Source organism: Bactrocera tryoni, chromosome 5 (assembly GCF_016617805.1).
Source record: "Bactrocera tryoni isolate S06 chromosome 5, CSIRO_BtryS06_freeze2, whole genome shotgun sequence".
Classification (NCBI taxonomy): Eukaryota; Metazoa; Arthropoda; class Insecta; order Diptera; family Tephritidae; genus Bactrocera; species Bactrocera tryoni.
In genome coordinates, this window is record NC_052503.1 from 1,033,030 (window position 1) to 1,060,389 (window position 27,360).

Genomic DNA, 27,360 nt, shown 5'->3' on the forward strand with positions numbered 1-27,360 from the left:
ACTACTTGTTTTCACAAGAAAGCTATAATAACCTTCGCAAATGAAGATGTTTTCAATACAAGGAATTGATTTTTATCGATCAGTGTTTATGGCAGCTATATCCTACAGTATGCCGATATCGGCGGTTCTGACAAATGAGCAGCTTCTTGGCTAGAAAAGTCTGTGTGCAAAATTTCAGAAGCATAATCCAAAAACTAAGGGGACAGGACATGTCTAAATCGACTCAGCTCGTCATGCTCATCACTTATGTATGTAAGTCTTTATAGGGTCTCCGACGTTTTCTCTTGTTCATACTAAACTTTGTGGTAAACTTGTTTAGGGTATGCAGCAATTTAATTCGGGAAAAATATTGTTGTCCACCTTTTACCAGCTGTTTAGCTGTATCAGGTCTCTTCCTCCAACTATTTCTCTGTTCTCAAATCCATATATCACCACTCCAGCTAATGCTACTTTCTCTTTATTACCTAGACTCAAGTGGACAACAGGTGTTCCGCCACCAACTCAGCATAACCCGCACCAACAGCAGCTCGAACACATCAACAACTTGCAGCAACATTGTCAGTACGCGCGGCAATTAGCAAACGAGCATACATACGACACAGTCATGTATGAGAATTCCTGTTCATATCAAACCGCGCTCGATCTAAAGCGCGTCTCGCCGCCCACACTGGCGCAGGTGAAGACCGAAGACTGCTTGACGCTCGGCCAGTGCTCACCCGATTGGTCCACATATCGCTTCCATCAGTCCACGTTCGAGCAGCTGAAGCAAAGTGTTGAGAAAGCGAAGGCGGCATTGCAAGATCGCAGCAGCTTCTTCGGCGCTTCCAGTGCGTTTAGGTGAGAGACATAAAATAATAACAAAAACACAATATTACAAATTTTTAACATTAATATTTAGTGACATTTATTCAACGCAACGGCTGAGCGATACGCTTGGCGACACTTTGCCTAATGTGCAACCGACAAATGGGAGCAATTGCATCGGCATTGTGCACAACAGCGGCGGCATTAGCGGCAATTCGGTGGCGAGCGCGCCGAGTTTAGTGCTGAACGGCAATTGCATCACCACCGTCTCATCGGCCACCACGGGGCAACGCTATCGCTTAGATAGCCTACAACCGGTGACCGGTTGTTCACCCGTCTCACAGCATGGCGTCATCAGCGCGAACAGTGCACCGCCACCGCTGACACCCGGCGCACACGAAGCGGTCGGCGCGGTGGAGGGCAAGTCGAGAGGTAAGTGTCCAAAGAAGACATCAAACTTTCCAAAAAAAAATAAAAATAAAAATAAAAATAAAATAATAGTAAGGATATTTAATATTTTAGTTACTAAACACAGGATGTGCATTTCCTCAGTAGTAAAAATAAAAGGAGAGCGAGTAAAACATTTCACTTAAGTGCAACTTTAATATATGCATATCCCTCGAATACTATATTTTACCGAAGGTAGTTACGAGAATTCGCAGGATCATAACTTGCTAATTCAATTTCCACAAAGGTGGTGTCTTCTTTAATTTTTTGTTTTTGGCCAATAAACAGGCCACTCGAAGGTCGTACGTACACTGCTGCTGTCTGCCAAAACTGTAAAAACATCATTATACTCGGTGCAACTTTTTTTGCCACATTTTTTGTGATGAATTTGTGCCAAACATGCAAACCGCGAATAACACGGACATTTCCCATTTAAAAAGCCTACAGACACGAGCCACACAAATACCCACTCGACGCTGAACATCGTGTGATGGGTCTATTTGTGGCGCTGTACAAATTGCACCAACGAGTAAAAAGTTAACTTGCAACAAAATCACTTAACTCGTTCGAGATTAAAAAACAACATTATAAAGCCAAAAAAAATCGAAGTATGAGAGAGGTTGCTTGTGGGCATGTCCTCCTGCACATATGCACACAAACGCTGGTTTTACCTTCGCTCCATTCATGCCATCTATTCTACGCGGTGGCAATAAAATGGTCACTTGGCCTGAGTCTTCGCGTACCTTATGGCTTGAGTTACAGGTTTCATCCGTTTTATACGACGACATCACATCGAGCCAACAGCTCCCATGTGCGGTGAGAGTGTGAGTCTCGGGCGTGACAATTCGCGGTTTATCACCTACAATTGGTGTATCCACTTTATTTTATTATTTTAAAAATTCATATATTTTGGCAGGAAAAGGTTTATTCTCTCGTCTGTTCTTTTTTCATCTGTTGCACTTGTAACACCATAAAATGTTAGTTGGTAATGTCTGAATTTCTACTAGTACGTATTTTTATTGTAAATCTAAAAATAAATTTTAAGATTTGTCTTATCTCAGTTCAGACTAACTTTCCGCTTGACATCAGAAATCCTGACATTAATCCATGTACATATTTGGCACTGAGAAATTGCCACGCTCTTTCCATGGCTTAGTTAGTTTCAAATATCTGCTTGACAACTAAAGGTTTTTTATTGTCAAAGCGAAGGATGGGTTTACACACGTAAACATTCATTGCAGTTACACGGGCGACAAGAGTTCAGCACCTTGAGTCGGTTAATCCTCTGCATTTCCTTTCATATCATACGCTACATATATGGAGTGGAGAAAAATATTTTTAATTATCTAATTAGAGCCCTTTCATCGTCCTTTTGAATACAAAGAACCGGTTTGGGCGCCAAAGATATATAACATCAGCGTCATTCTGAGAATTTCAAATCAGCACATAAGCTTATTAATACCTACCTACTTAATACCAGAGTCTATAACTCTTAAACCATCTGGTAGTAGAGGAGCTTTACTCGATGTTTCCAATTTGTTTCAATTAAAGAAGTGACCCCATCAAAAAAGCTTGAGCGGTATACTCCAATTTAAAGAAGTATTTGCTGAAATTGAACCGCAGTTGAAAGAATTTATTTCGGTAAACCTCACTCAAATATGGTGAACTTAAAAATTTGTTTGCTTATTTATCGCAAATAAAGTTAGTTTGATTTAGAGTATTCAATATTTAACAATTAGAAAAATATTTTGCTATATCCAGCTTCTTTACCAACTCTCCCCTCAAATCCATTATTTTTGCGACCATTACTTCCCTGTTGAGTATGTTGATAGTTTTTTTCCTTCCTGAAGATATTAGCTACCCGGACAGAGATACCTTTCCTCCTATTATGGGAACAGATATTCCACGTACATAACTACATACATAGTTCTAGAAACATAACATTTGATCAAATTTTACTCAGACATACCAAAAAAATTCATGTCAACGTATTTTAATACAAAAGTACAAAAAATTGGCTTCTTAAATTAAATTTTTTCTTCGCCTCTGCCGGCGTATGGAGGACATATGGAGATCAAAGTTCACACGAACATAAAGTACCAATCAAGGAAAATAAATTTAATTGGCTGTAGTGGTCATCACTCTTTTAAGTGATGTGTTCTAAGCCTTGCATTAAATATTTTTTATGTAGAGATGCGAAACTCATGTTGGCGAAATGTTAAACTATTTCAACTTCTGTTGATCCTTAAATATAAATATAAATTAAATTGATTACACAAATCATATTAGAAGACTTAGACTGCAGCTCCGGACTAGAGATTTCAGGCACTTTGTTATTCAACGTTTTACTCAGCCAACATTCTCTTAAGCTTCACATGAATTAAAATCTAAATGGTATGAAAAACGTGGTATATTTTTTATGCTTCAACCATTGTGTAGAAATTTCATAAAAGTAATTTAAAAGAAATTTTACTTTAGGTTCGGACTTGTGTCAAGTAAATATGAATCGCCTATTGAAATGACCTCTCCTACAAAAATTTCCAAGAACGGCTATTAAATCATAATTAAAGCGATTGATGTGACAAAAGAATGAAAGGAATTCTCGCAAGCAGTCAAGCAAAGATGGATGAGCTTTGATTTGAATAAATTGCTCGTAAATTCTTCAACGCATACCATTGTGAGTGGATAACGCAAAGCGTTTGCCGTTGGCCACAAAACTCAAAGCTTTTGGTGCTCAAAACAGCTTCACGACAGCGCTATGGGGCCACATAGCCAGTGATATCCGTTCTCCGCTTCGAAGATGAGGTGTGCGGAGTTACCTCGGCGAAATGCTTATTTCTCGCTGCCCAAAAATTCTGTCGGACCAAAGTGGAAGTGAAAAGTTATCAGCATGGTAATAAATAATAAAAATCGCTGTAATAAAAAATGTGACCAAAATTGTCAGTCGAAAGCCAAAGTTATGTAGATGGCCAGCCGGTTACATAACTACTTAACATACATACTTTTCCATAAGCTAAGTGGTGGCGTGCACGCCCTGATGACTTTGCAGGCTTTCACTGGTCGTCTTTATTATGCTTTTACTTGGGTGATAGTAAATATTTCCTTACTGTTTCGTTTCTTATGATAATTTTTGCAAATTGCGAGGGTGGCGCTGTCGTCCAAGACAATGTGCGCGTGGGTGGCTAGAGAAAAGGGTTCAGTCGCAATACGCACACTTATAAACAACCACATGTACACAGCTAAACGATGGTGGCATTTTCATTTCGACCTTTTCTTTATGCCTCATATTTCGTTTGCTGGTCGGTTGCTGTTATGTGGCCCTTTGATGGCGCGCGGTACCTAAAGATGCCCCGAAGAAGTTTATATGCTGGAAAATAACAAAAGTTCGCCCACAAAAGCGCAAAGTATAAATACGTATAAGATACAGGGCATGGGCATAGATATATGGAAGTACATATACAGCCATATATGTATGCATGCGTTTAACCTTTGTGTTTCTTCCATATGCGTGGGTGTGTGGGTGCAGCACGCATTGTGCTCTGCTAGCGAATCCTTTTTGTGTACTTTTATGATCATTATTATTGTTATTACTGCTGTTGTTGTTGTTGTTGGCATGCTTGTTGGCCTGGTTGTCGTTAAGCCAAAGTTATCTCATGCCACAATTTAAGCTTCCTAACAAGCGTGTTCTGTAGTGTGCGTGTAAGTGTGTGTGTTTGTGAAATGTATCAGTGTGCGTTGATGCGCTATGCTTGGCTTGCTTGAAAAGAATCTCTCATGCGTAACTCATTATTTTTGTTTCGCAGTGAAAATAATTGCAGAAATTGTGAAGATGGCATTTTTTCTGTTTTTTCTGTTTTTGTTTCGTATGCAACCACCCGCATTAAATACACATGTGTACACATACCATATAATCCTATAGAACCGACCGCCTATAACTACTATATACTCGTATTGTCTGATTTATTCTCGTACTCTCGGGTATGTAAAGATTCTTTAATCAGAAAACTTATGAATACTTAATTGGGGAAGAGAAAATTTATAAATTAAGAAAATATTTTTCTATGATATATGTACATATGAGTATTTTGGGTTATAATTAATATAGAGTAAATCAGTACTTTCTGTAATGGCTTTCTGTAAAGAAAAAAAACTTTTTCCGAATGAAAATGTAACTTTATTCTTCGACATAATATATGTATATCTAAAGGAATTTATTTGTGAATACTGATTCGATCTACCTCTCTCCTCTATCACACGTAACCACAAAAGCTTAGTACTCTCATGGAATCCAGAAACGTGCTGTGAAGTGATATAATTCGTATTACAATACAAGAATCCGATGGTCTACAGATTGCTGTGTATTCTAGAATCAGACGATTAGGAGTTTCTAGCTCCATTTCACAAATCCAATAGTTTTCACAAGAGTATACTATATCTACATTCGACATGTCTTTCTTGAGCCCTCGTTGTCCAATGTAAAGTAGCAGTAGATGGAATTTGTCTCTGTGAAAATTTATAATGTTTTTAACCCCGGTCGAGACCAACGGTTTGATACACTTAGTCGAGACCAATGGTGTTTGGCTAGGCCAAGTGGTGTTTACATACATTTGTATGGAAATACGTGTTGTATTTACGCTCATATATGTATGTACAATATATCTACATAGATACATTTTTGAAATTTCTTACCTCTCAATTTGGTTGAAATCAAATTGACTGCCTTGTTCACGCTTGGCGTGGCAATAGCGTTCACAAAAAATATAACATTTTGAGAAAAATTACATTTTTCTTAACCTTTAAAACGCTCTAGCGGCTAAAGTATTTGACCTACATAAACATACAAACCAAATTATACATGTAACGAACATGAAAACAGATAAATCAACCGTGCGAAGTGATAGAAACATTCCCAAGTTCATACATTTCCATACAAAATATATGGGGTCCAGCCAAGCACCATTGGTGCACTAAGGTGTAATATTATAATATCCTTTTTTCGTTCTTTTCGATACGATATCCTTGAAATTTTTTTCTGAATTCTATAGACAATAAAATTCTAGGAAGCTACCTGGAAGCGCAAGTCGATTGCTACACTCTAAATATATTTAAATAACATTTAAAAACAAAATATGCCTGGCCAGACCCGAGGGTCTCGATGAGGGTTAAACTGTGTTATGTTGTAATCCTTCTAATTAGCACATGTCTGCTGCTTTCAGTTCATATCTTTCCTTGTCCACAATCTCCTCCTTAGAGCATGCAGAAAGAGGGGTAAGTTCATCTGCTAATTCGTTGTTGGTTGCTGCTTTAAGACCCGGCACTCACATGAGGTGCACACCGTTGCAGACCGAGAGGCTCTTGAGTCAAGAGTCTTGACTATCGTTCGTTGGAGATTTATATCCCTCAGACCTCAGTTTTAAATATGATCGGAGAACATTCTATGGGTATGAAAAGTTTAGATTGGCTTTCAGCTTTTGTGTGAAGTTTACCATTTTGGTAATGTTGTCCTTTCAACTTCTGGACTTAGAAGTCTGCGATGCTTTTGATGCCCGTGCAATCGCGCTTTATGTAACTGTCGGCCTTACGATTATAGTATAAGAGTACAACCATCAGATGATCTTTGGCTTATAGACCCGAAAATTTCCACCTACGCGTTTGCAAATCATGAGTGCATTTGTGGCTTCAAGTCAGTGCAAGATACATACACATGCCTATTCCACCTTGTGAGCCCCAGGTACATTATTTGATCGCCTGCGGCGCTGCGAGTGGTAATAGGCAGGATCAAATCAGTTTTTTTAGGACTTCTGGCTATTTTAAAATACAGAGAGATAGGTATGGTATTGGCTTTGTGTCTTTAATTTTTCAAACTCAGGCCAGAAGTACATATGTGCGAGGTTGGAAAATTAAGGAATAATTTAATTTATCGCTGACATTTCTTCTTCAAAATTGAGGATATACCAGAGAACTTAATTGGCTTTGATTTAACAAAAAAACCTCTGAAGGAACCAAGTAGCCACCCAATTTCTAATTGTGTCTTGGGAAAAAACACTCACAATTTCCAAGAGTGAACTTTCTGATGGAGCAGTAACAGAACTCAAATTTCTTAAACAAACTAAACAAATGTTTGATAAATTCTTTTCATTCATAATTTGCCATTATTTGCTAAAACGAAGGGAAACCCATTGTTTGTGGGCTAAAGAAGTGCTCACACATCGGCAGTATTTAAAGCTTTCATGGTATCCTTATCGACGCGTGTGCCTCATTGTACAACAACTTCATATACACAATTCACCTAAGCGTAAATTCAATTGTCCGTGTATGCGTGTGTGTTTCGGCGTGTCACGCTACAGCCTCAAAGAGAGCGCACGCTCGCACGCGCATTAAACAGCTACTTCAGCGTAACGCGCATCAATACACCGTTAAAAGGATAACGTGGCATCTTTGTTTCTTTCTTGCTGGTCACATTCTAACATTTTAATCTCAAGTTTGTTTTTACCAAACAAAGATTTACGCCAATTAGACCACGCTATTTACAACAACAATAATTGCGTGCAACATACTTGTAAAAGAACATCAGTCAGCTCCACCCCCTCGATTAATGAGTTTGCAAAAATGTTATTGAATATGAAACGTTATCGATGGTGGTGGTGGTGGTGGTGCCGATACTGGTGGATGTGTTATTAGTCGTGTGCGTCCTTCGCTCTGCTTCGGTACATTAGACGCGTCCGGCCGCTTGTTCCTATACTATGTACCGTTCCCTTCATTTTTTCACCCTTCTGCATATAAGACCAACTGGTATACGGCTTTGAAGAGATTTCTAAAGATCTAACCGTAGCCATTCAGCAAATTGTCAATATCAACATCCAGAAATAATTGCTGTGATTATGTGACAATTATCTGTGCAACAATAACGATGTCGAAATTTATGTCACTAGGGATCGGCTGCTTTGTGGGAAAATGAAGCCACTCGACTTCTGATAGTCCATAAATAATTGCTGTGAGACCATGTGGCTCGGAACAAATTCAAAAGTGTGTTTTGGTATTATTAAAAAGTAACTGTACATTTTAGATATGCAAATCAGTTATGCAGACTCAAAACGAAAATAAATACAACTTAAAATAATTAGTGGTTATACTTTTACTTACTTATAAAACATTATCTAGATACATACATACATATTATGCATAATTCAGAAGGATTTTTTTTTACAGAAAAATCGTCCTCTCTGTGTTCGTCTTCTTCCACGCCGCATGCGGTAAGCACGAGTAGTGAGAATCATCGTAGCTCCAGCAAATGCATAACCGGTAAGTTCACCAGGTTTTATTTTATGCATATAAATTTGTAAAGCGTAATTTTATAATTAATTTAACCTCAAATCTACCTATCACCGCTATGGGAACTTACGTGCGTAACAATATGCATTTGCTGCTGAATTCCTAAAAAAGTTTTCTTGCCGTTTCTGGGCAGCTTTTTATGACGCAGCTTTTTATGGCGCAGCTAGGACAATAACCCATAACGGTAATAATGTGTTGCATAAAGCCGACGATAGAGCGCGTTGTGAATTAACTTTCTTGGGGTTGCATAATCAATACGAAATTCGTAATACCTATATATATTTATATGGGGATGTATATCCATGATTGATGATTGAAAATTCAGTATATCGTCCTTAGACACAGCTTAGTGACCAGTTGATATTTTCAAATACTGATCTATAGTATAGATCAACGTAACAACCCGTGTTGTTTATTTAGTAGCGATTAGTAATTGTATTATTATTATGGTCCAAAGCAAGCAAGTTTTTACAAATCTTTCCTACATTTTTGAAAACCATAAATAAAAAAAATTACAACAAGCTGTTGTCAGTAGGGGCGGTCGTATAAGTTTTGGCTTCGATTTTTTTAGGTTGCCTTTTATATTTCGTGATTTCGCAACCCTAGTTTTGTAATCTGACAACTCAAAACGTTGTTTACAGTTACCTAAAATATTCATCTTGGTCAAAAATTGGAATTAAAAAGCGAATATTATCGCGCGACTATTTTTTACAACTTTCAACGACTACAGTGCGTCAATGAACTTAATTCAATTTTTGGCGATGAAGTTCCATCAAGAGCCAGTGTTTATTGGTTGTATGGTGAATTCAATTGAAGTCGTAGTACACTCCAAATTCAGCTCTTGTTGCGGAAACTATTATTGTTGTGCGCAAACTGATATTGCAAAATCGTTATGTTACCTATCGTGATATTGAGACAATTATAAGCATTAGTGGGACTAGCATGTAGTAGATTCAATATTGCATGAATTGTTTCATTGTAGAAAAAAAATGTTCCACTTGGGATACCACACAATTAGTTGATCGCTTAAAAAAAGGCTGGTGTCGATTGGTCGAGCGAAATTTTAAAAACATATGATAACGGTGCTTCAAAACATGTCTATGACAACGCGACAGATGATGTAGGGGCCCGAAAGTAAACAGCAGTCTACTGTATGGTTATTTCAAATGAGCCGAATCTGGCAAAAGCTGCTCGACCACGAAGCACTTCCAAGCAAATGGTTGCCTATTTTTTGGGGAAAATGGAACAACGACACCACTAGAACAACGCATTCGATGAATCTGACCTAATGTTTCAAAGGAGAGAATTGGTTTCTTTTTTGACTGCATTCACGACGGACTCTTTTGTCTCTCAAGCCGGTTTTTTGTAGGCGAGGGAACGACAAGGAAAGGCACTTAGTCGCTTATGATCGGGTGGCACGCTTTGTGTTCTTGTTCATAATATTCCACTATTACTAAATTCGTTATTCATTTTCATTTTGAAATTCTTAATATGGTTGCAATTGCGCTCGGTTTCATCTGAATACTTATGTACAATGTATTCGGAAATTTAAACGTTATCATATACAAATATGCCTAAGATAATAGAAATATTTAATGAGCGACATAAAAAAAGAGAATTTGCCGATAAAGAGCGAAAAAAGAGTCCGCGTGGGAACGCAGTCTTTCCGAGAGCTTGCGATTTAGTTTATGAAAATGGCGCAGAATACACAAATTTGGCATCAGGGTTATTAGAATTCATCGGTGGCCTGGGTATATTTTCTCTACATCTCTTAAGTAATGGTTAAAATAAGAGAGATAAATAGATAATTGATGAAGCAATGAAGGAAGGACTCTCATCTTTTTTCTTGACTTCTCACACGGGAGTCAAATTATTTGGTGTTCCTGTCGCTGTATCAGGTAAACGATGGTTCCCTTTGAAATCTCTCCTATGCAGATTAAACAGAAAATTGTATGTTTTTTCTCTGCCTCAATATTTCTTAGCTCTTCTTTGGTATTGTGAGTTTAGTAAACTATTGCTTGAAGTTTTTATGTAAAGTGTGTACGTTTTATGTAAGTTAATATAAAAACTTCCGGTCCACTTAGTCAGTATTGACCAGCAGATAGGCGTAAAAGTCTCTATCTGGGGTCTTTACCGAGATCGCGCTATATAGTTATTTTATCAAACCAACCATATTATAATTATCTTAATTTCTCTCAAAAAGGCTAATCGTTTATTAGAGAATTCAGAGTTCCGAAATGATTGTTTACTTAGATTTATGAGAGCAATCGAGATTCTCATTAATAAATAAACAAACGAGGTATCAGTGACGACTTTAAGTACTTTAGCTTGACTAATCGTCGATTTAAATAATCCCCTTGACATACACTTCAACGTTATATGCTTGACAGTGGGAATCGCTCTCATCGCTGAATGCAGCTCAGATAGTGGGACGCGTGGACGCACAACGGGGCAGTGCAGTGGGAAAGTTTGTAAACAATTGTCAAGATGATTTGATTAACACATTGCTACTGTAAACATACATGCGAAAAAATCACAACACAACAACAAGTAATCGCTCGCTTAAGTGCACTTCAGCGGTAATCCTATTAAAAATGGCATGTAACAGACGTTCACTGACAGTTTACTGGCTGAAACACCCCAAAGAAAGTAAAATTCGACACACACACACACACACACACACACACTAATAATAGAATAGACTGTGTCATACAAGTCAGTGCAGTGCAGAACTATTATTGCTGTTGTTGTTGATGATGGTGGTGGTACGCAGTAAAGCTGGCTCTTCGTATTGTTGCTGGAACAATGAAGCTAATCGAGGAGATCATAAAATGATCAAAACGCAATTGAAAGGCACGCGAACGCAGTGGAGTGAGGTGAGATGTGGGTTGAGCGGCAGCGGGTTAGGGAGCAAGATTTAGCTGGTACACGAATGGTTAGCGTGGGAAAAGCGGTACGAGTAAAAAAATAGCAACAATTAATAAAAGTGTGCGTTTGTAATAAATTTTCGTGAATTGATTTGTTGAAGTGGAATGAGAGAGTCCGTGAATGAACTAGTTGAAAGCGTGATTCAGCAGCATAATACATGTGTAGGGTGTTCTTAAAAGCTTTTTAGGTGATTTATGAGCATAAGTTAGTGCTGCATATTGAAATTGTGATTTCATGTGTAAAAGCCAATTGAGTATTAGGAAAATATTATACATAAATATTGACTAAACTTGAATAGGGAATTCATTGAAAACAGTTAGAATGCAGATTTTCAATTTAATATCAAAAGATGACTAAAATGAGTCTAATAAGTTAAACCAAGACTATTGAATAGACTAAAGATAATACAACGTCAAAGGCAAACATATTTTTTTATGAAAATATAATAGCGGAATTGGATTACAAGCTTGTTACAAGGACTCTTTGAGAGTGGATGATCCCATTTTTGAGGGACAAACAATTGCCAACACTAATGAGAATTTTCGTGTTTTGAAAAAAATATTTATTCATTCTTCTAAGTTAATGTTGTCGTCTACAAAATAATCCCCTATCGATATTATGCCCTTATGCTAGCGCTTCTTGCAATCGTCGAAACACTTCTCAAACTTGATTGTTGGGATAGCCATTAGCTTTTTCAGCGATTTTCATATACATATCTTGTAAAACGACGACTCTTTCTTTTGGTTCTCTCTATTTTTGGAAATAGGAAAAATTTACATAAAGCCATATCTGAATATGGAGGCTGGTGCGGTTTCAGTATTATTTTTGGCCAAAAATTTACGAACAAGCAACGTTTTCACAAAATAAAATCGTTACAGCTGAAAATTTTATCGTACTTCAGGGACATCTCTATCAAAAAATTTTGACAATCGAATCCTCCTGCGAAATTTTAAATTTTTATTATAGATTATTCTCAGAATACACGTAAACCTTTCAATAATCTTTCTATTTTCTATATTCTACTAAAGGACTCGTCCACGTTTTACTGTGGCTGTTACGTATGTATATACATACATAGGTAGTACTACTAATACCATCTTTATGATTTCTATTATTTAGATTATAACTATTAGTCAATGAGAAGGTGAGGCAACATGTGTTAGTTTACAAAAAAATAAATCAAGAAGCATTTCGTGTCTTAATAAAGCATTGGTGTTTGGGGGAAAAGTAATGTTGAATTTGCTCTGTGCAATGCTTCGAAAATATTTCTGTATATCTCAAATTATAATATACCTTTATATCAACACTCCAGTTATTCTGCTATATTTTTATGCTAGATATCGCGTTTGGTTCTTAAAAATGCATTTGCATGCTTCGCCCATATTCTAGCAAAGTATCCGCAATGCCTTGACGACTAAAATCAATCAGTTGATGCCACACTGAATATAAGAGCTGGTTAATTTGGTTCCTTTCATTACTATACCTATAATAAGAGAGATATGCTGACAGTCCTATAAAGTTCCTTAAAGAGCTCTCTACATTTCTAATATTCTCTCAGTTCAAAGTAAAAAGTTACCAGTTTAGGCCAGAGTGAGAAGTGATGGAGTTGGTGTGCTTGAGATACTGGACGGAAATATGTTTCAAGGTCTTGTTAGAGTATATCCGTCTATGAACGTTGCTTATTTGAAGGAGCTATTTTGAGAGTGCGAAAAAGCCCTTTAAGAATGTTAAGAATTTCATTATTTGTAAAATACTTAGAAATTTGCCAGTTTCGGAAAATATTACTATAATAGTTATAAATTTCAATTCTCAAATGAAAAAAATGTTTCAAATCGCAAGTTTCCCAGCCTTTTTGACCATTTCGCGAAGGCCCTTCCACCTCACTACCCAAAATATAAGTTTAGCGCTATTAAATAGTAGAACATTTTCCATATTGTTTCGATTAGCATTAATACCAACAAAAACTAAGCTCAATTGGAGTAACAATGAAAACAACAACAATTACATTATCGACAACATCAGCATGACATGATTTATGATGGCAACTCGCGTGCAATCTTGGACACTCATTGCTTCTAACACACACATGCCCATATGGGCATGCATATCATTGCCGTCACCACCGTTCGACCTGCAACGGTAACACGCACCGTCAAGCACCAAATCACCAACTCATGAAAGCAAACGAGCAATAAAGCCAAAAGCAAAAAGGTCCCAAGGGATGATAATGACTTTGGAAAAAGTCAAACGTCGGTTTCTCCTAGGGCGGAGAGTGAAAAGTGGCTAATGGTCGCAAGTGAAGTGAACTGCGAAAAGGGCCATGCATAAAAATATTTACACATATAATAAAAATTCATGCGAAAAGACTAGCACCCATACACAGACACACACATTTACTATATCGGCATGAACAGATCGAGCTTCTCGCATGCTGTGTCTCATATTGTCGGAGGTGGTAAGAGCAGAACTACATATGTAAGGTTAGATGCCCATTAATTTTGCGAAATGTGAGAAAATTTTGCGGTGCGAACTATGAAAATATAATATTTAGGATGCTTTTTCTTAATGCCTTTGTTATGGAAATTTTAATTGTATGGCGAAGAAAGTTTTACTATAAGCTATAAAGGTCATTTGAAGTTCAATACAAATCGTGAACTTTGGAACTGACTGGGGGAATTACTGGTATTAAAAAGATTTCGAGGGTTTATGCCTTCTGCGGGGAGGAGGGATGTTAGATTTAGTTTTTGTAACAAAGAAAGAAAGAAGAAAAGAAAATTTGTTCATGCCAATTTCATAATCGAAATTTATTATTCATATATAAAAATATGAAATTAAATATATCCTCGTAGATAAACCACCTTAGCCCACATTTATACCTCATTTGGCTCCCCACAAATGTTTAAAGTCACAACTTATGAAAAAATCAATGTAAATCTTTCTACAGAACTTCCAGATTAGAGTGGTTTTGGAATTCCCCCGTTCGATTTGCTTCATTCAAGATAGCCTCACAACGAGTGTTATCTCTCAGAGGAGGGGAGAGGATAACCCACCATCTTGTTGTGTTATCCTTCCGCTGACAGAGACGTGTAGCGCTGTGCTCATTCAATATTGGACTCTAAAGCTAAATAAAAGTAAAGCTCCCAAATTTTATTTTCATTTCCACAAGTAAATTAAGTCGCCTGCAATTAAAGATGAGTCTTACAGCATTCTAGTTGAAAAAAATGCAAATATTTTTACATTTGCATCTCTGACAAGCCGTCGACAGACGTGCCAACAAGCTAAGCGCGTCAGTGCGCGAAATATGACATGAGAAACTTGGCACCGAATTTCATTTCATAAAATTTTAGTACCTATTGTACAACGCACAGCACAGAAAATCTCCATTCACCATTTTCCATTTATTTACGGAGGATATACTCGTTTATACGCATGTTTCTACATATTTATGTAGGTACGTGCTGCCAAAAAGGCGACGCTTTCATTTGGTGAATTAAATTTCAACTTTAGCGACACACGCGGTGCCAATAAGGACACCGTGGATAAGCGGCTGCCCAAAATGAATGCTGCTCTACTCTATACTATAGGTACAAAATACCCAGCACTGACGCTGCAAACTAGTCTAGTTATTTATACTGGTTTCTAACTACAATTTTCTGAATAAAATTAAACTAGCCCGAAAAACATTCTATATACATACATATATATATATACATATATATAAAATTGGTAAATTTAAGGCCACCAAATTTACTACATCTTTAGGTACATTTACTAAAGAAAGCTTTACTTAGTGGGTTAAAAATTATTCTTGTTTTTGGTGGGTCCGTTTAATTAAAATCTGACAACAGAGATCTTCTATGAGACAGACATGTAAAAATCTCCAATTGTTTTAGAAAAAAAGTTGTTTGGTGGACTAGTTCGACTTGTAGCTGGTAAAAGTTGAAAATGACTAAACTTTTCCTCATACGAGTACTATGAAGGTACTGAGTAGGATTTAAAATACTAACGCTTTTCTAAATCTATTTTAAGGAATGGGTTAAATATAATAACTAATGCTTACATCTTTGCTAGCAGTCTGTTCTTTATGTGTTTTTTGCTTTTATTCGTCAACTACAGGGTCCTACAAAATTTAACAAATTTCAGAAACTGAAGTGGTTTTTATGTCGAAAATTGAGCTTTAGCCATTGGGGCGGCTTACATTGACCGCAAAGTGATAACAAATATTAGTATATAGATTTAGTTTCGGTCGGATTTTGACCTCTTTAATACTAGGCAGTCACTTAGTTCCTTCGTTCTCTCAAATTTGAAATTATATTATATGTATGCTCAAAACACCTTTTGTCAATATTCTAAATATTCTAAAATGGCACTAAATGTGCTGCGAATATAAAATTTAACGTTGTATTATTTTGTTTAAATATATTTCCATTTAATGTCGAGACAATTTAATTTATATTACTATGGAACTTTTCAAAATTCAAATCTGGACATATTTGACGGGGAAATTCGCCCCACTCGCTGCATGCTGTTAGATAATTTCATGCTGTCCTATGTTATGTATGCGCACATGCCCTGCAGGAAAAACGACCAAGAGCTGAATGTGCGCAATTATATCGCATTTACCGGCAGTATTACATGGTATAACGTTTTTCCACAAAACTACATCGATGGTGAGTGTTGCTACATTTCTTTATAATCCTACCTCTGGGTAGTTTGATCTAGTACCAAAATTAATATTTGAAAGTAAGGAGCGGTAAAGTTCAGTTCAACCATATACAATATAAGCTGCCTTCGTTTCGATAAGCACAAGCTATATAAAACTTGCGCTAACCGCTAAATTTTATTAATTTTTTACACTTACTTGTATTTTAAACCATTTACTGTCGTAAAAACTGTTAAACAAAACTTATTAGCATTGAAGATTGTGGTTATACCACTTTAATAAGGTGTACGTATACTTTCTAGAATCGAATTTAACTCGCATTTGTCGTTGCAGTTAAAAGTGCGTATCTTGACGAGTGAGAGCGCATTCACAAATGGCGAATCGAAGACAGCTTTTGTCTATTATGGTTGAGATATGTTTGCCAAATATGTATACTTTCGAAAAGTGGATTTCATCAAATTTCTAATAATAATTTTTCAATGTAATAACAAAAGATAAACGTATATAAGATCAATTAAATATCTGCCCGCCTAATTAAGGCTCACCCTACTGGGTATACACAAATAATAAAGTCATGAACATACATATGTTTGTGTATAATATACATATGAATTTGTTTGCACTTGCAGTTACGAATTCGACTTCAGTCAGTTGTTTTTGTAAGAGCAGCTGTTGGCTGAGCCAAGCTCAAATTGTCTGTTCGCCTTGGTATCAGCGCTGGTGCCGCCACTACTGACGACGCCGAAGATTATGTCGATTATTCAGGCTGATGATTATCAGCTAAATGTTCTATGCAATGCCATTTGTGCCGTGAAGTTTATTAAAATCCAAATGCTTATGTTACAAAATTAAATTGCGAATCGCTGTGCTGACTGCTGAGCGCTCACTGGTGTTTTGGCCCACCATAAAAAAGGGGAGGGGAAAGTAATTTGTGCCTGAATATTTCGTTGAGCGGCCGGAAATTAAATTACGTAGATGGGTGTGGTGTTACAGTAAATGAAATTGGGAGCAAAAACGGTTGTGGAGTGGCAGGCGTGTCATGACGAAATATGTTCAGACTGTCAAAGTCTGAAATTATTATTAAATTGCTGAGAATTCGTTCAGCACTAACGATATTGAGCAAAAATGTCGCAGATATTTAAAAATCTGATCGCAAATTTACACGGGTTAAAAGGCAATTCATTCCAAAAAGCATCAGGAAAGCACGCTCATCAAACCTGGATATGTGCAATTTTGTATGTATTTCGCATATAAATGTGTATATTTATGCACAAAAATACACGTATATAATTGCGCGTTCCTCTAACATACAAACACCGTTTACCTCAAAACGGAAACGGAACTTCCAACCGGAGGTAACGCTGTCGAAACGTCTCCGGCTGAGAAACCACATTGCCGACGCGCGCAACAGTCAACGCGCACAAATCGCTATTGCCATTGCATTGCCATTTCGAAACGTTTGCATTAGATTTGTGGCCATTTTCACATCTCCCGTCCCTCAACCCGGTGTGGCGGCATTTTTCCTCTACTTGAAGTGACCAATAAATATTTGTTGACCATTTGCGCGCAATTTACTTGTCAATGCGATTTATGTGTCTATGCGATTTTGTCTCTACAAAGTGCGAGTGAAGCGTGTGTGAGCGCCGTAAGTCTAAGTCGAAGTGTATTGCTAAATGTTGTGGTGTCGATAGCTTAATTTATGGCTATTGCCCTGACAAAGTGAAATTGTGGCAAATTTTCGTTGAGGTCACTCACTTTCGTTAGCTGACGTTGAAATGTTGAAATGGGAAATACTAGTCGCTGTTGTACGGTGGTGAAAGAGTTTAACAATTAATACTTTATCTATGGATACTAACTTTGCTTAGAACTCTCTTCCCTATTGGCAAAAAAACGGAACACAAGCTTATTTTGAGGCAAATTTTTAACAACCAAAATCATTCTCAACAAAGAGGAAGAGATAGTAATCGTTTGGTGCCAGATCCGGATTGTAAGATGCACGAGAACTCCCGTTAACACATGAGACTTTAATGCACTAAACTTCTTCTGTAACTATAAAATATGATATGTTTTCCCTTTCATTCAGTTTTGACACTTGTTTAAACGATACTGAGCTAGACAATACAAAAACTGTCCCAGAGGTTTTTTCGGCACAAAATCGATAAGATTTTTTAATCTTATAAATATAGCGTAACCCGATCGCACTTTACAACGCAAGATAAGGATTTCTAAATCATCTTTTGCCCAAGCATCGCCACAATTTCCAAACTGGTTGTTCGAATCTATTTAAACAGATCGATCAAAATCGAAATAAAGATCTTTTTCTACCCCACTTATGTTTTCTTAACATTGCGTTTAAACTCCTTAGAAGAAATACTTTATGTGGTTTCTTCATTTATTTCAGGGAATTGACGCCATCAATACATATGTATATATTACCGCTGTCTTCGAAGTTTTATATTCGGCACACGCATCTAAATTCTATAGGGAATTGAGGTTATGTGCTAATGAAGACATCACGACCCAATAATACATTTTCGTTAACTAAATAGAGATGACAGGCGAATTTTCGTTTTATTTATAAATGTGTAGTTTATTTAGCGCGTGGGAAGCATATTGCGCTCTACTGAAGGGATGGTACGCAAGTGGCAGGTAATATAAAAATCATGCACGTTCTTATTGGGAAGTCTGCACACACATAACTACCACCTAAGATATGGATGTCTGTGTGGTCGTCGAAATGACAAAGTCAATCTGCGCAATTGACAGTGGCCATGGCCTGTCGACAATTTGCCTATGTGCGCACATATATACGAACACCCATATCTATACTATATATGGAAAATGTGGCCTGTGTATCGAGTTACCCAGCCGTCTATGGCAAGCTGTAACCGCAGTAATTTATAGCGTTTGACACGTGAACTGAACTGGTAGCGCCGCCACCCCTGCAGTAGCTCGCTGCGTGGACACACGACCGTCACCAGCCACCAGCCACCAGTCAGTAGATAGCAGACACTGTACGCTGCTGTCAACCTGAACTCATTGCATTGCTGTCTCTTCGCTCTGGTTGCAATGTTAATTGTTTGTTTGCTGTTTGTTGTTTGTTGTCATTGCTGGTTAAGTGTTGGGGTGGGTTTGACTTAGCGATGCCACAATATGTGATTATCAGTTTTACTAGATGATTTGTCACGCATTTTTTCGGGTACTCTGTTCGAGAGTGTGTGAAAGTTATTGTGGCAGAAATAAATTTCACAAAGAAGTCAACAATGCACCATTGACATTTTTTAATATGATCATAGGAGAGTACTGCTGTTTGTTGTTTTCCAGTCGGGCAACAATTGTTGTAGGTCAAAAGGGTGCATTGGCGTCTTTTGTGTCAACCAATTGCGCAATTATCGGTTGCATTGTTCAGTCGCACTAGTAATCGGACAGTGACAATATGTTGAAGGTCGTTTAGGTTTTATAGTTTGTTTACAGAGACAATATGTTGTTGTGAGGGTCCAGGTGCGACAGTTAGATAATTATTTAGTGTGGGAAATTCTCAAAAACTTTTTGTAAATTTTTCTATGTGAAGCTTATTTTTGTGTGTGTGCGTGTATTGTAACCTGAGCCAAGTTGCTAATTGGGGGTTACAACCTCAGCAGGTTTAAATATGTAATCAACCTTCCTAGGCATAAACTTAGACTACTTGTCGCGTTCTACACTGGCCACTGCAAACTGAAGAACCACTTACACAACATGGGCCTAGCTTCTAGCGTAAATTGCCGGTTCTGCGAGAGGGAGCCTGAAACAGCAGAACATCTGCTAATTGACTTCATACCAGTCCGCAGACGAAGGTTAAAGACCCTTGGATTCATGTTTCTAAGTAGGAATCATATCGCATCGCTGGCACCCAGCAGTATATTGGATTTTATCAATATGCTGGGACTAGGGGAGTCTTTGTGATTTAGGAGAGGGCACAATAGACTTAAGGTCGCGGTGAATTCCTCGTCTATCAATCAGTCAATCAATCCGATATATTCGGAAAGTTAATTTGTTGTTGTATTTATAATTTTGTTCTTTTCTTTTTAGCTCTGATATATTTTATTGAAAAACTAGAGGACCCGTCCCCAGTTTACTGTGGCTGATACATAGATAATACAGCTACTACCATCTATATGATTTCTATTAGTTGGATTATAACTATTAGTTAATGAGATATAGCATTTTTGTGAAGTAACTTGTGTTATTTAGTTTACAAAAAAATAGATCATATAGCATTTCGTGTGTTAATAAAGCATTGCTTTCTGGGGAATATACTGTCGAATATGGGCTCAGGGAAATCCACCGTTGAAAAAAAATTTGCTAAGGTGGAAACAGGCGGAATGAGCACCGAGGACAATTATGCTCTAAAGAGGCGAAAGCTCTGTGCAAAGTGGGTGCCTCGCAAGTTCATAATCCAATAAAAACAACGAATAACTGATCCTGAGAAGTGTTTGAGTGCTCTTTAATCGTAATAAAACCGAATTTTGCGTCGGTGTGTGACAATAGAAACATAGCCACCATTTCCCAATGGAGTCCCATCGACTGTCATTCTAGTGTACTACACGTGGCGAACCGGGCGTGGAAAGACGTGGAAAGAAAATGCAAAGTTGTCGCTATACGGCGCATATTTTTATGAATTAAGACACTGATTTCTTTATTAATTCACGTCTAAGAATACAATTTACGTGTTTACCTCCTTCACACAACCTTCTAAGCTAACAGACTGCGTCGTATAGCGACAACTATGCATTTTTTTGTTGTTCATGGGATCAGAGCCCCATATTTTTGAACACTGATTCTTATGTAAAATTGAACAAGGAATCGAATGAAAAAGTCAATTTAAAAAAAAAAATTGGGGGAAAAGCACAAAAAACGGGATTTTTGGAAAAAAAAATGTTTTTTTTGGATATTTAAAATTTTTTTGGATTTTGAAAATATTTTTATCAGAAAGTTGAGATTTTTTTACAAAAAAATGGATAACTGCAAAATTTTTTTCACTTAATTTTGAGGTCGTTAAAAAATAAAAGAAATTGTCATTTTTTGTTTGATCTCAATGATCTTTGACCACTAAAAAGTTTACAGATATTCTTATTTTGGTCTATATTATGATACTCTAAAGTTTCGTCAAAATCGAAGAACCACGGGTACAAAACCATGTCGCCAATTGATGGAATGGCCCATATAGTATATAGATATTGTGAAATCTCATATTTGTGTTTCGAGCTCAGGTTTGATTTTGATATATGTAAATAATGCTAAAATCCAACCAAACATGCTTAAATACCAGGTCGTTGCTGAATTGAATTGTAATGCTTCACTTTAGTATTACACGAAAAATAACTTAAAGTTGGTAATTTTTTCCGAACGAGAAGAATATAGCGATATTATTTTTATACTCTCGCAACAAAGTTGCTAAGGAGAGTATTATAGTTTTGTTCACATAACGGTTGTTTGTAAGTCCTAAAACTAAAAGAGTCAGATATAGGGTTATATATACCAAAGTGATCAGGGTGACGAGTAGAGTTGAAATCCGGATGTCTGTCTGTCCGTCCGTGCAAGCTGTAACTTGAGTAAAAATTGAGATATCATGATGAAACTTGGTACACGTATTTCTTGGCTTCATAAGAAGGTTAAGTTCGAAGATGTGAAAAATCGGCCCACTGCCACGCCCACAAAATGGCGGAAACCAAAAACCTATAAAGTGTCATAACTAAGCCATAAATAAATATATTAAAGTGAAATTTGGCGCAAAGGATCGCATTAGGGAGGGACATATTTGGACGTAATTTTTTTGGAAAAGTGGGCGTGGCCCGGAGTTCTGCCCCCCTACTAAGTTTTTTGTACATATCTCGGAAACTACTATAGCTATGTCAACCAAACTCTATAGAGTCGTTTTCCTTCAGGCATTTCCATATACAGTTCAAAAATGGAAGAAATCGGATAATAACCACGCCCACCTCCCATAAAAAGGTTATGTTGAAAATCACTAAAAGTGCGTTAACCGACTATCAAACAACGTCAGAAACACTAAATTTTACGGAAGAAATGGCAGAAGGAATCTGCACCCAGGCTTTTTTTTTTAAACTGAAAATAGGCGTGGCCTCGCCCACTTATGGACCAAAAACCATTTCTCAGGAACAACTAATCTAATTAATTTTACTGCAAAATAAAAAAATATGTAAATGACGGATAATGAAATCTCGATTATCACTTCATCATGCGAGAGTATAAAATGTTCGGTGACACCCAAACTTAGCCCTTCCTTACTTGTTATCGAAGGGTTTTTTCTATCTACCAGAAGACACTTGGTTACACTTTGATCGTATGTAGTTTGTTGTTGTTGAAGAATTGTTGGGTGCATTTAAAAAGTTTTACGAACAAGAAGGAGATTTCGGCTGCACAGGTTCATTTCTTATTACATAAAAGGGTTATAAAAAGATATTTATCTTCATTTTGATCGATCAGTTTTTACGACATCTATACCTTATAGTGGCTTATTATCGGCGGATCCCACAAATTAGTATCTTCTTGGAAAGAAAAGAAGACTGACATTCTCAGTTCGTTATAGGGTGCCAGGGCTGGAGAATTCTGTGGATAGGTGTACCAACATAACGCAACAACATTCGAAAATCGAATATATGTAGCATACATAAAATTTAGGATACTATTGGTAGAAATCTCGTACACCTGTTAATGATTCATTAAAATGTGATTATGTATTTTGCTTTTATTATTCTTCCAAATTCGAAAAGAAAAGTTGTGCTTGGTGTTTTTAACGACAGGGTGGGCTAAGAAGATATCTTTGGTACAAAAGTCGGAAAATTCTGCCTCCATGGCGGAACATCCCCAAATGGGTTGAGGCTGATCGATTTCGCAGGGACCCGAAATATGGTTGTTTTTAGTACCAGATTACATTAAACGAAAATTCATCACGCTAGTTGTCTATCCCGGAATCGAAAAGTATCTTGTAGCGAAGTTACGCACCCGACTGTGTACATACATACTTATGTACGACTTCGAAAAGCTACTATCACAACCCACAGTGAAACGGTCTTCTACTCTACTCGAATTGCACTCCTGAGAGCACTCATTACCAACTCGGTATAAGGGAACTGTGGGACGGCATTTCAAGCCCCTTACGTACAGCTGCAAGCGAAACCATTGGTTTTCGTAAAGGTCAAGAGAAAAGCTGGTACAAAGAGGACTGCCGTGCCGCACTTTTTTAGTGAACGGTAGTGAAAGTGTAACATCTGGTGATGGCTAACGCGATTATCTAATCGACGACGATGAAAAGATGTTCCATTGCCCGCCTATGATGAGGTTCGAAAAGCAATTACCTGCCTCAAGAACAACAAAGCGACAGGGACCGATGGCTTACCGGCCGAGCTGTTCAAATACGGCGGCGAAAAACTGACAGGGTGCAAACATCAATTTCTTTGCAAGATATGGTCGAATGAAAGCATGTCCGACGATTGTAACCTAATATGCCTAATCCAAAAAGAAGGGCCAAACAATCTGTACCGATTACCGTGAGATAAGCCTCCTGAATATCGCATGCAAGGTCTAATCGAGCGTAGTGTGTAAAAGACTGAAGCCCACCGTCAACAAACTGATTGGACCTTATTAGTTTGGCTTTAGAGCTGGAAATCTACTATTGTCCTGATTTTCACAGAAGTGCTAAATAGGGAAGGTACCATCTTCTATAAGAGTTTACAGCTGCTGGCGTACACCGATAATATTTGTATTATTGGCCTCAACAACAGTCAATAGAACGATGAGATGAACGAGATATATGGCGACAACGACATAGTTCAGCGAAACAAGAGCCAGCGGCTGCGCTGGCCAGATCATGTTGTCCGGATGGAAGAGAACACTCGAGCTTTGAAGGTTTTCGATTCAGGACCCGACGGTGGAAGCAGAGGAAGAGAAAGACCTCCACTCCGTTGGAGAGATCAGGTGGAGAAGGATCTGGCTGCACTTTGTATCTCAAATCGGCGCCAAATAGCGAAAAAATGAATCCACTGGCACGCTGTTGTTATTTCGGTTATCTACGCCAGTAAATAAGAAGAAGAAGACAAATATAAATTTGAGAAATATTTTAATTTTGATTATTAAGCATGTTATCTACACTAATATTATAAAGAGGAAAGATTTGTACCTATTTTTGTATGTTTGTATGTTTGTAATGAATAGGCTCAAAAAGTACTGAGCCGATTTAAAAAATGCTTTCACCAATAGAATGCTACATTCTTCGAATTTGACATAGACTACATTTCATTTTGAAAAAAATTAGGGATCCTTGGTAAAATTTGAACAATGCAACCGAAGGTGTAGAAAAATGAGTCTTAAAATGTCTTTCGTCGAATGCGCTGCCGAAAATATTAGCGATAGAACAAAATAATGTACAAAAAACTCCGCGGTAGCATATGTCCAACTATTGTAGTTATGTCACTACAACAACTTTTTTCATTTTAAATATTAATGAAAATGCTAACCAAATTCAAACCATGCTATTTATGGGTTTATATTAATGTGTATTTCAACTCAAAGAATACAGTACAGCCAGTGGAAACACCGCCACCAACAAAATTAACATTGACGAGTTTTTTCTCAACTTTCGTCAGTGATCCGTTTACGAGAACGTTGCTCTATTCGGAAATACCCTGATATTACACATGGAATGCATCGTCGAAGAAATAGTTGCGCAGAAAGCAAGGCCAACCAGTAGATTGAAATCAAGATGTGTTCTCAACTAATGCATTAGGACGAATTTACACAATCCCCCCGAAAAACGACGACTGCTTCTACCTTCGGTTGCTATTGATTAATGTACGCGGTTCAACTTTATTTGAGTCATTGCGTACTGTGAATGGTACGGTGTGTGCAAGTTTTGGAGAAGTAAGCCAGCAATTACAATTGCTGGAACACGTTAATCACTAGAATGAAAATGAAGTTCGCACACTTTTCGTGATAATCATTTCGACATATCAGCCTTCAAATCCGCGTCAATTATGGGATACGAACAAAAAAGACATTGCCGAAGACATTTTACATTGTATTCACTAAAAATTGTAAATCGTAGAAATCGGACATTGGCCAAATTATCGTAACTACGATTCCTTAAGTGCACGCGCAATGTTAGCTGCCAAAAATACCGATGTTGTTGACTTAAACTGGAAGATTCAAAGTCAAATTCCGGGAGACTTGCGCTCATACAAATCGATCGATCGTCTTGACAATGAAGACGGCGCCGTGAATTATCTAAATTCTTTGGACAGGCTTAATATGCCACCGCATCATTTGCGTCTCAAAGTAGGATCGGTCGTTATTATGTTTCGCAATCATCATGCCACGAAACTGTGTAATGGAACCCGACTGATTGTGACGCACCTATCGAATACAAGGGGCAGAATGCTTGATTCTACGAATTTCTTTGAGTTCTAACGATTTCCCATTTCAGTTCAAACGTATTCGTTTCCAGTGAAAATTGCATGTGAGATGATAATCAACAAGACACACCGATAGTCGCTAGAAGAGTGTGGCATAAATTTGGAAATTCTATGTTTTTCACAAGGGAAGGTTTTCGTGGCGTGCTCACGAGTTGGAAAATCATCTTTTCGGTGCACCAGAACAAAAACCAAAAAATGTTGTTTATCAAGCTGCGTTACATTGAAAAAAAAAAAACAAAAATTAAATGATAAATTTAACTTTCTTTTCATTTCAAAACACATAATTTCACCCAGGACAACGGCTGCGGGGTCAGCTAGTAATCTATATGAAAAAAGAATTCCAAATTTGGTTAAGAATTATTTTACTATACTAACGTGTAATTACAAATACAGAACCACTTGGCATGAGCAGTAAAAGTGTTTAGCCATGCGCCATAGCCAAAAATTAAAGAATAACTGCGTAACACATTAATGGCGGAAATAAGTAGCTGCCACTCAACAAATTCGCATTATTGCATTTTGATCCGCAAAAAATGTCTGGTTTACGCACAGCAGCGTGGCATGGTCACACCACGTGTGCGACCAAAAGTACCAACATAAATGTAGGCACAACAACAAATGCAACAATAACAACATTTATGCTGAAAAAGAGCAAAAAAAAAAAAAAACAAAAAAATACTAAAAAACAGCAATGAAGCAGCGGGCGTTGCTAAAATCATAATAACAACAAGAAGTTTATAAGCCAAGAAGCAGTTAAGTTACTGAAGAAATGAGCAATAGTTGGTGGTGGAAGCTGGTGGTAAATCGAGCGACACGTGCCAATCGCGTGTTACATCATTCATACGTCATTAATGGGCACGTGTTGTTGTAACAACAACAATAACGCAAACAAATATGCGCACACGCAAGCATATCAAGCGTCTATGTGGATTTTGTTGGTATTGGTGTTGTTCTTGTTGTTATTTTTATTATTTATTGTTGTTGTTGCGTGTTAGTTAATGTTTGTTGTTGATTTAGCAGAGCGTTGGAAGCCGTACAAATATCGTGTTGCATCAATATTGCTGCAACACAGCGACAGTCAATATGTTGCTTAAGAAAACAAATCGCGCACTGATTGCGTTTCTTATTATTAAAACGGTCGCGCCCAATCAAGATAGCGAACGCAACGTATATCTGCGTACAAATAATACTACGACGATTTGTGGACCAGCGACTGGCGACTGGGTACTGGTCCCTCTGGCTTCGGTGAACATTAGTAATGCCGGTTGATTGAGCCATGAGCGAGCTGTGATGTTTGCGTTGATGTCTGGTTGACTTTCGGTGTTAGATGATCAACACGCAGCAAGTGTGGGCGGTGGCAGGGACGTGCTGGTGGTGATGCACAGTCTCAAGCGCAAGAAATGGCGTGTTTTTGAGCCACCCAACAACAACAAAGAGGGTAAATCGCATTTTGGTCATAACACTGAATGGTGTTTAATGGATTGGAGTATGACTTTAAACGCGTACCAGTGCTAGCAGTGTGTGTATGTATTTGTATATATGTATTGCGTACATTAATTCAGAAAATGTGTCGGTAATTAGCATACAACGCCTCGAAGCTTTACTTGAATGTGCCACACTCCTCCCGCACTTAGCTCCAAGGGTTATTATTTGCTGCTCGGACATTTTGCACGCTCGGCTACGCTTAATGCGTTCGACAGCAAATTGCTTTTGGAC

The 27,360-nt window shown here is 37.6% G+C and overlaps 1 protein-coding gene across 3 annotated transcripts in view; it reads left to right on the plus strand.

Moving 5' to 3' along the window:
• LOC120778092 (DNA-binding protein D-ETS-3) overlaps positions 1-27,360 on the plus strand; it is an 87,844-nt gene that overhangs the window by 12,528 nt on the left and 47,956 nt on the right. For all 3 annotated transcript variants that reach the window (XM_040109791.1, XM_040109790.1, XM_040109788.1), the window contains 3 exons: positions 469-837; positions 899-1,236; positions 8,461-8,553. In XM_040109791.1, the coding sequence (XP_039965725.1) occupies positions 605-837; positions 899-1,236; positions 8,461-8,553 (664 nt within the window). In that variant the 5' untranslated portion in view covers positions 469-604. The remainder of the gene's footprint in view (positions 1-468; positions 838-898; positions 1,237-8,460; positions 8,554-27,360) is intronic.